Source organism: Chrysemys picta, chromosome 1 (assembly GCF_011386835.1).
Source record: "Chrysemys picta bellii isolate R12L10 chromosome 1, ASM1138683v2, whole genome shotgun sequence".
In the NCBI taxonomy this organism is placed as follows: domain Eukaryota; kingdom Metazoa; phylum Chordata; order Testudines; family Emydidae; genus Chrysemys; species Chrysemys picta.
In genome coordinates, this window is record NC_088791.1 from 139,733,205 (window position 1) to 139,743,224 (window position 10,020).

At 41.4% G+C, this 10,020-nt stretch overlaps 1 protein-coding gene across 1 annotated transcript; it reads right to left on the reverse strand.

The window, feature by feature from the left end:
• Window positions 1-1,374: 1,374 nt before the first annotated feature.
• Window positions 1,375-9,383, reverse strand: LOC101942728 (C-type lectin domain family 1 member A-like). The gene is made up of 5 exons (XM_005314842.3): window positions 8,296-9,383; window positions 4,817-4,960; window positions 3,471-3,622; window positions 2,652-2,755; window positions 1,375-1,829 (listed from the first exon to the last, which is right to left on the reverse strand). Exons 2-5 carry the CDS (start codon window positions 4,821-4,823, stop codon window positions 1,658-1,660), a joined length of 435 nt encoding a protein of 144 aa, XP_005314899.2. The 5' UTR covers window positions 4,824-4,960; window positions 8,296-9,383; the 3' UTR covers window positions 1,375-1,657.
• Window positions 9,384-10,020: the final 637 nt, after the last annotated feature.

Genomic DNA, 10,020 nt, shown 5'->3' on the forward strand with positions numbered 1-10,020 from the left:
GTTCCAGTGTGGCTCTCAACTGACACCAGTGGACCCAGTGTACTCTAACTCTGTACCCTCACGCTTGCCAATGGACCCTGACTAGAAGCCACTGTCCCAATCTACTCCCCTCTTCCACACCAGAGATAGGAGAGAGCAGATAAGGGGAGCACCAAGCTGCATGAGAAAGAGAGGCACACGCCCTCACACTCCACCCACCATTTGAGGTCCTCCAAGAAAATATCTGCCCCACATCAGAGAAGTGCACTCCATCCTTTGAAACATTTGTGGAACAGCATACTTAGTTCCCACGTGGGAAATGAAGGTACCCTGCCCCCTATCATTTTAATATAAGTACCAACTTCCCCATTTCATGTCTTTCCCAGCTCGGTCAATCTTGCCTAGTCTGGTTGCACCAGCTTAACGAAAATCACTTTTCAGATCAATGTAGTTTAACAGACTGTGACAGAATGGTGGGAGCCAAAAGCTGGGCCAGCATTCTGGTCACTAAGGCTTTGTCTACACTGGCACTTTTGTCAGCAAAACTTTTGCTGGTCAGGGGTGTGAAAAAACACACCCCGACCGATATAAGTTTCACCAACAAAAGCACTAGTGTGGACAGCGCTGTATCAGCGGGAGTTGCTCTCCCACCAACATAGCTACCGCTGCTCATGGGGGGTGGTTTAATTATGCTGGTGGGAGAGCTCTCACTACCAGAGATCCGTTCTGGTTCTAGCACTGCTTGCTAGGTGGTACCCTCCTTATAACTAATAGTTAAAGCTCTCACTTAGGAGACCTTCATTCAAATCCTCACTCTGCCTGATTTAGAACAAGGATCTGAACCTGAGTCTCCCATGTGAGTGCCCTAACCACTGGGCTATGAAGTCATTCTCTTTCTTGGCCAATAAATGTTTAATAGAAAGTGGAACAAGTCCAAAAGGAGAGATTGAGAGAAAACAGAATACCCAATAGCCCAATGATTAGGCTTTGCACATGCCCCCTTGCAGAAATTTAGGTGCCTTGGAGGCCTTACTGGTGGAAGCTTAGGTGCCGAGGCCTTTTGGCACCTACGGTATTAGGCAGCAGCTAGGCATTGGGGATGGGGGGGAAGTGAATGCTGGTGTTGCGTAAATGTTGGACTTAGGTGCTTAACTGCCCTCTTTAGGTCCCCTTGTGAATCGTGCTCCAAGCTTAATTAAAGTGATTATAAACCAATTTTAGTTAAACCACTGTGATTTTTGTGAATGTAAGAGGAAGTCTAAGTGCAGCTTACACTTGGTTAAAATCAAGATTATCCCACCTACTTTCTTCCCTGGTTGGTTGTTGATCTTGCAAACTCAGTGTTAAAAGATAAAACAACCATTTATCATGAGGCAAAAAACAAAACAAAACATGGAATTACAAATGCAGAACTTTATGACATAGGGAGTATGGGATGCAATAAAATAAAAATAAACCCAGTTTCTTATCTTCATGGTGAACTAATTGATCTTTAAAATAAACTCTGCCATTCCCAGCCATGTTTGATAAATCAGCGTGCATGGTAGGAGTGTTTTGGTTGGCTGTGGAAATTTCTGAAAGGGACATGGTTTATCATCAGAAGTTGCTGCTCCTCCCTGAAAATGACAACTCTGCAAACTCAAGGGGTGAATTATCTTTCCCTTTGGAATGTCGTCGGTTATGATTGCCATGGATACTGTAATCTTCCTTGTGCCCGTTCAGTAGCCTTTTTCTGAGTAGCCCTCTTTTCACAAATATAGCGATATTGGCCTGTACAGTTATGGGAGAAGGCTTCTCCAGCTTTGAAAAGTGCACATTTTTCTCCAGGCTCTTGTATCTTTACTGGAAAACTTTTAAAAGAAACATTTTACTGTCAGACATACCAGACTTGGTGAAATCACAAACAAACATAAAATTGATGTGCCTAAATCTTGAGGGTAGATGCCAGATATAGACAAAGAAAGAAATAGCTTTGGTATGATTCAGGACCCAGGACAAGCAGAACAATATTCTTGTAATGTATTTGTGTATGTGTCATCTGACTTTATTACTTTGACCCTTTAAATCCTGCTCAGTTTGGAACATTCATTAACAGCACTTCTAGAAACTCTAGAAACAACTCTGATGGAAATTCAATCAGTGATAACTCTGTTTGTCCTTCAAAAAGTCTGTGCTTTGAAATCATGGATCCAGATAGCTCAGTCTGAATCTTCATATTTTTATCCATAACATAACAAAACAAAAAAATCCTCTCAACAAGAAAAACTCAGCTCTGTAACCAAAACAAAACATATGTAGGACAAGTCAAATGTGTCCAGAGACCCACGTCCTGCTTCCAATCAGCAAACCCCACTCTCTACTTCCAAGAAGGAGCTCAGCCCATATATATGATCTTTCTGAGCCTACCTAGACTCAGCTGAACCTGATGGCTTGGTCTCTGAAACCCCTTGGAGGGATTAAACCAGCCCTTTCCCCACAAAAGCCATGCCACTGTCTGACTCAATGCCTCTTTCTAGAGGAAACATCAGCCCAGGTGTGTCAGGGCTGTGGGACCTACTTTAGGGTATTGAATAATCTTTATTCCCCTTCCCATTGACATAGTAAAAATTTGGTAAGAAATACACTAGGATATAAAAAAAACTGAACCATTTCTAGGTGTGCCTGAGACTTACAGGTCAGTGGAGTGGGCTGTGCCATCCTGCCACACCCAGCCATGACCAATTGCCGTACGGGATAATCCAATCCAGTGAAATGAGGCCTGAGACTTTATGAAATCCTGTGTGGAAACAAAAGCAAATCAGCTCAAACCCCGGTATGAGTGTGTGGATATAAGGGATGGGAGGGAAGCTAATGAGTCATGGTCACAGCCAGTATGCTGAGGTCCCCGGATGTTGGCCAAATACATTCTCCTTTTTCCCCAGAAGACCTTTGAGTACATTTTATAGAAAATATTTCTGAAATGTAATTCCTTCCTCCCCCTCATCCTGCCTACTTTCCCTCTGGCTGGGGAAAACTGATGGGGACTCTCTAGGGAAACTGCTACTACAACGTCATTAATTATCTAGGGGAATTACTGTGGAAGGAGAAGAAACACTTTCTTCTCAGTGAGCAGAGAGCACTAGCCCAAGAGAAATCTTGGGCCTTGTTAGTGAGATACTAGAAATACATTTTGGTCTCTCGCCACACCCCCATCCACCCCTCAGTAGCTGTACTGAGCATTAAACCTTAGACCTGGTGTCGTCACACTTCCTTTAAGCCCTTCAGGTAGTTTTAGAATTTTTATTCATTCCCTTCTCTGGTGCCCATAGTCTGGTCAAGCTTTCTTAGGAAATTTAGCATGGAAAACAAAACAGGGCAGTTTAGTGGGTCACATTATCCTGACAACATGGACCATTCATTTTATAACCATATTCTACTTCCCCATCACAGGGATATATGGCAGGTATAGTTTAGAATATACAGGAAACAAAACAACAGGGTAAATTCCCTACCAGCTCTTCCTTGTTCTCTATTTTAAGCAGTAAGGATCCCCAAGAAGAGCAGTATTCTTTACTCTTGTGCCATGTTTTCATTTCCTTCGAAAAATGGTAACACTTCTCTCCATGCTGTATCCAGCTCTCTGGGCAAGGTCTGCATTTATCTCCTTGAAAAAGAGACATTATAGATCCATCACATTTCTGTGTGATGCAGTTTCATGTGAGGGGTCATAACGTATTAGCTGCACTGGCATGTTCGTGCACCACCATTCTATACTGGAATAGAGTCTTCAAGTGGCACAAGTCTGTGATTTGAAAATAAAAGTAATTAATTCTGCTGCTGAGTCTGTGTGTCTCAGGTTCAGCTGATGCTGGCCATGAATTTGGGACTATTAGAAAACAAACATGCAGAATCATCCCTGGTCCAGCATAGCCTTGCCCTCCTTACTGAAAGGAGGCTAGCACCATTAATGGAACTAGGCCAGGCACCATTTGCCCCAGAGAAGAATATACGTGCAACCAGTGTAACAGAGAAGAAGCCGAACTGCAGAGTCACTGTCTGCTCAAAGGTCCAACATATGGGCAGGCGCAAGTGAGATACATCCCCAGATTATCAGGAATGATAAAGATTTTTCCATTAAATAGTGAAAAGGAAAAACTGGGCACAAGCCTGCAATTTAATTTTTTTTTTTTTAAAGAAAGACTCCAGGATTTCTCTCATCTGCCATCTTTTAGCACTGTCCTTGGCATGTGCGTCTGCAAGCAAAGTCCTAGAATGGAAGAGCTTGATCAGGGGTTTGGGGGAAATTTTGAACAGGTGTATGCTACATCCTATTAGTGTGCTGACTTAATGCTGATCCACTTAAATGCTGACCCAGTCTCATCAGTGAATTGCTATTATCGATGGTCGCAGAAATTGCAATTATTTGTGGGCCCCTTGAACAAGAGAGGAAATGAGAGCACCCAGGGAGGAAGGAAACATCATATATGACATAGGTGACATGAATGAGACATGAGTCAGTTTGTCATTTGTGAGTCACATCCTGTCACTCCCAAAGGAACAGGAAGGAATTGGGTGACATACATTGGAAACAGATATGCCCATGTTTCAAAACCCTGAAGTTAGAGTGACAGGGATCATTGAGTTTAACCTATGCTGGATTCCAAACATTTTTGCATAGAATTTTTTTATGGCTTTCAGTGTTAACAACAATTAGCTCAGGCCCTTGGGCAGTGTGTGCACAGGGAGAAAGGAAACCTGAGAAAGCTCTTTTGTTAATAATGACAAGGTGACCAGGAGTCTACTGAAACACAAATGTTATTTTATAGGCTATAACAGAATAGTGAACGTGAATCACTACCTTTCATGTTCACAATATTTGTGAGGTTTGTGTTCTTTGCTTGGAGATCATCTCTTTGCTGGTGGCAGATTTCCAGTGTTTTCTGCAGTTGGGTGATATTGTCCACAATTTCACATTGCTTGTTGAGGGTTTTGTTCTGCAGAACTAAAATTCAGAATAAATTCACACATACTGTACCACTTGTAAATTTTGTAAGTTTTTATAAGTTGCCTTTTGTTCTATAGGTCTGCTTAGAGATATGTTTATTTTTTCAGATTTTTTTTTTAGTTAAGGAGCTAGCAAAATAGTAAACGCTACTTGGATATTAAAAAGAGCACTGGATGGTTTTAAAATGGAACATATGCAAAAACAATTGACAATTTAGTTTGATTTCTAATCTCTGGGGTGGAGGCAGAGAATATTTTAAGAGACTGAAAGACTGTCAGTTCTTAACGGCTGATGCACCACTCTGTTACTCCAGTTTTGTGTCATCATCACTCCAATGAAATCAAAACTAGATATACTGGTGCTGCCAATATCCAAGCTAAGTAGCAAGGAAAACAGGTAGAGATTTAGGTAGAATGAAGTAACAAGAGTGCACATGGATGTGCTCAAAAAAAAAAAAAAAAAAAAAAAGCCTAAATAGAGATAAAATCCATTAAAATATTGCTGTAACTCAGAGGTAAAGCACACAACATTGCTACCATGAAATCCAAACGAGCCATGTTGCGCTGGATGAGAGAACCCGAAAAATCTGATGCCTTATCAAAAGAGATGGAGAAATCACTGGAAGGAAGGAGGGAGCTGTCCATAAATTACATGACATTTTTGGGTGATTTTCAAGACCCACCCACTCCCTTGTAACACTGGGAAAACATGTACAAATAAGGACTCACCTACCTAATGCATTATATAATTTATAGACAGTCCCGAAGGAAGGAAGGAAGGAAGGAAGGAAGGAAGGAAGGAAGGAAGGAAGGAAGGAAGGAGACCTAGAAGAATAATCTTGAGTGCAACTTTAAAATCCACTAAGTAAAAGGTTCAGAAGAAGAGATGCAAAGTGAAAACATTTAACAATAACACCAGACTGTGACTGGTTGGATCACAGAAACCCCCTTGGGAGCTGCCACCAGATGTGCAAAAGACTACCCCTGCTTCTGTTTTCCCTGCCAGCTCAGGACTCCAGCACCCTGTCTTGCTGAGCCAGCCACTCCCGTCTGGCTCCAACACAGACCCAGGGTCTGAATCACTTGTCCCAAAGCTGCAAGTTTACCTGAAAACAGCTCACAGTAGTGTGCTTGTCTTTAGCACTTAGATGCCCAACTCCCAATGGGGTCTAAACCCAGATAAATCCGTTTTACCCTGCATAAAGTTTATGCAGGGCAAACTCATAAATTGTTCGCCCTCTATAACACTGATAGAGAGATATGCACAGTTGTTTGCTCCCCCAGGTATTAATACATACTCTGAGTGAATTACTAAATAGAAAGTGATTTTATTAAATACAGACAGTAGGATTTAAGTGGTTCAAAGTAGTAACAGACAGAACAAAGTAAGTCACCAAGCAAAATAAAATAAAATGCGCAAATCTATGCCTAATCAAACTAAATACAGATAATCTCACCCTCAGAGATGCTTCAGTAAGTTTTTCTCAGACTGGACATCTTCCAGGCCTGGGCACAATTCTTTCCCCGGTACAGCTCTTGTTGCAGCTCAGGTGGTAGCTAGAGGATTCTTCATGATGGCTCCTCTCCCTCTCTGTTCTCTTCCACCCCTTTATATATCTTTTGCATAAGGCGGGAACTCTTTGTCTCTCTGGGTTTCCACCCCCCCTCACTGGAAAAGCACCAGGTTAAAGATGGATTCCAGTTTAGGTGACATGATCACATGTCACTGCAAGACTTCATTACTCACTTGCCAGCACACACATATACAGAAAGACTCACAGGTAAATACAGCCATCTGCAGACAATGGGAGTCATCAAGATTCCAAACCATCATTAATGGTCCACACTTTACACAATTACAATAGGCCCTCAGAGTTACATTTTATATTTCTAGTTTTAGATACAAGAGTGGTACATTCATACAAATCAAATGATCATACTCAGTAGCTTATAAGCTTTGTAATGATACCTTACAAGAGACCTTTTGCATGAAGCATATCCCAGTTACGTTACATTCACTTATTACCGTATGTTCTCTAAAACTATCTCAGTTACATTATATTGACTTATTATCAAGTTTTTATAAAACCATATAGACTGCACAATGTCACACCAGACAAAAGAAGAACGGAATCAATTGATGAAAGAATTGATTGGTGGAAGGAGTAGATGTTTTCAGGGTACATGGGAGGGAGAAGAGGACAGAAGAAAGGGAGGAGTTAATCTTCTCTTTGAAGAAGTCCTCAAGATTCTGCACCTGGCTGCTTACTGACTCAAGTAAAACTCTCGATGATCTTGTCTAGACTACAGTTTTTGGATGTGTCTGCTAAAATCAATGAACACCATCTAACCAAAAAATCTAATCTAGACAAGGACAATAATCTCTACTCTCCATCATCCTCTGTCTCCTGGTCCTCTACTCTACACAGATCCTGAACATGGTTTTTTGTACAGTGGTTTGTGGGTCGTGAACAGAGGAGATTAAGTAATTTTTTTTAAAAAATAAAAACATCTGGGAAAGGCAGCAAGAAACACCAAACAAACAAGCACATGAACAAAAAGCAACACTGCAAGGCATAACACAAGCTCAACACATTGTGTTCCTCACAACAAAGTGCTTCTGCAACAGGGAAACCACAGCAGCCTTTTTAGTGTGAGTGGGAAATTTGGGAAGTCATGGGGCATGGGGAACAGGGGTCTGTTGGGGCAGAGGGGAGGTAGAAAATGCTTTAGTCTAATCACAGGAATTGGCTGAGGAGGATGCAAGGTGCTCAGTATATCTGGGCCTATTTGTCTGTTGCCATATTCTTCTGTCTATATGTGAGTTTATTTTGTTTCAGTGCCATCATTTTGGGGTCTTGCTGTGCACGGATTCCCGTTGCAACTTCCCCAGTGGCCATAGTTTAACAGACTTTCCCTAAGAGGGTGCATGACTTCATTATTCTCCACCAAGTGTCCCATACAATTATATGACCAGTTCATCTATGATTAGTTTGTCATTATTCTGTGATTTCCTGTAATTCCCAAAGGTACAGGAAGGAATCAGGTGATGCCTATAGGGAATGGATACGCCCATGTCTCAAAACCCTGATGCTAGTGAGCCAAGGATCATTGAGTATGACCCCTGCTGGGTGCCCAACACTTCCCGCAAAGATTCTTTTGTGTCTTTCCTTTCTATTAACACTTAGCTCAGGCCCTGGGGCAGTTTGTGCACAGGGAGAGAAGGAACCTGAGAAAGCTCTTTTGTTAATAAGGACAAGGGGAATGAAGATTCTAATGAAACAAAAATGTTACTCTAATGACTATAACAGAATAGTGAGCTTCAACTGATACCTTTAATGTTCACAATATTTGTGAGGTTTGTGTTCTTTGCTTGGAGATCATCTTTTTGCTGATGGCAGATTTCCAGAGTGTTCTGCAGTTGGGTGAGGTTATGCAATAATTCATGCTGTTTGTTGGGGTTTTCATTCTGGAGAACTTAAATTAACAATAAAGTAACAAAAACTGTGCCACATAAAACTGAAACTGCAGTAACCTTTATTAAATCAATTGTCTTTTGCTCTATAAGTCCGCTAAGAGAAATATTTATTTTCTTTAGATTTATTTTGGTATTTGAGGAGCTCGCAAGTTAGTAAAGCACTACTTGGATAGTAAAAGAAAAAGACTGTGGTTTTGTAACCTGGCTAACAGACCATGTGCAAAAACATAATATATAACCTACACTGATTTTTAATCTCTGTTAAATTGGGGGAAAGGGTAGTGTTACTATCCCAAGCTCAACACAAAGAATAAGTTTTGCTCCATGTTAGTCATCATAATGAGGCACCACTTATACAGATTGTTTTCAAAATATGATCATGCTCTGAGCTCCACTGGGCTCCTCCTCAGTGGGGCCTGAATATACCCATCGGCTCTCCTAGGCTTCTTTGGCATGGCTCCTTTTTGTCCAAGGGGGAATTTAAAAAGTATTATCTCTGAAATGCCAGCCATGTCGAGCACCAGAATTAGCTGTTTCTCAAGGCAGATTGTGCTGATTTGCGATCCCCCCTCTCCTTTCTTACATGAGGAATTAAATAGTTACAGTTAGCATTTAAATTATCATCAGTGGGCATCTGAGTTAACACCTCACTGAGAGGAATGGGGTAGCTCATCCCTTTCAGGGCTATTTTTCCAGAATTGTTTTTATATGGAGATATACCTTAGACCTGGAAGGGACCTTGAAAGGTCACTGAGTGTAGTCCTCTGCCTTCACAGCAGGACCAAGTACTGTCCCTGACAGATTTTTGCCCCAGTTCCCTAAATGGCCCCCTCAAGGACTGAGCTCACAATCCTGGGTTTAGTAGGCCAATGCTCAAACCACTGAGCTATCCCTCCCCATCCCTTTAGCATCTTTTGAGGTTTTCTTTGCAACCATAATAATAGACAGGTTTCAGAGTAGCAGCCGTGTTAGTCTGTATCCACAAAAAGGATGCATCCGAAGAAGTGGGCTGTAGTCCACGAAAGCTTATGCTCTAATAAATTTGTTAGTCTCTAAGGTACCACAAGTACTCCTGTTCTTTTTGCATAATAATAGACAGACTTTTTACAAATGAAACCTGGGATTCTGCAAAACTAAATAGCATCATCTAAAAAAAATTATTAGGGGGCCATTCAGATGAGAGGGCACAATAGTGACATGGATAATATCTGCACAGCATTGTCCTCCTCACAAATAAGCTCTTCTACAAGCGGCAAACCACAACAATCTGCTGAAAGGAAACCACAACCTTGTTTTAGTCAGAGTGGGCAAATAAAGACGTCAAGGATTAGGTAGCCCATCTGAGTAGAACAGGAGGTGGGAAATGATCTAGTCTAATCATAGGAAATAGATGAAGATGTAAGCTTGTTATTATATCTGAACATGTGGTTTCTTCTACATATGAGTCATCTATAGGGTATGGTTTTCAAATTGTCTGTGAAATGATAGTGTTGATGGTGTAGATAAACAAAGGAGCACATTGCCAGTTAGTGCTGTGGAGATGGGTGAGCTTGAAGGTCTTTCTGTAGTAAACCCTTTTT

Excerpts from the sequence above, each read along its gene's own strand:
- LOC101942728 (XM_005314842.3), bottom strand. Across the intron at positions 2,756-3,470 it reads TAGAGAACAAGGAAGAGCTG|GATTTCATAAAGTCTCAGGC; the intron begins GTAGGGAATTTA and ends GTTTCCACACAG. Across the intron at positions 1,830-2,651 it reads ACAGCCCACTCCACTGACCT|TTTTCCAGTAAAGATACAAG; the intron begins GTAAGTCTCAGG and ends TTCTTTTAAAAG.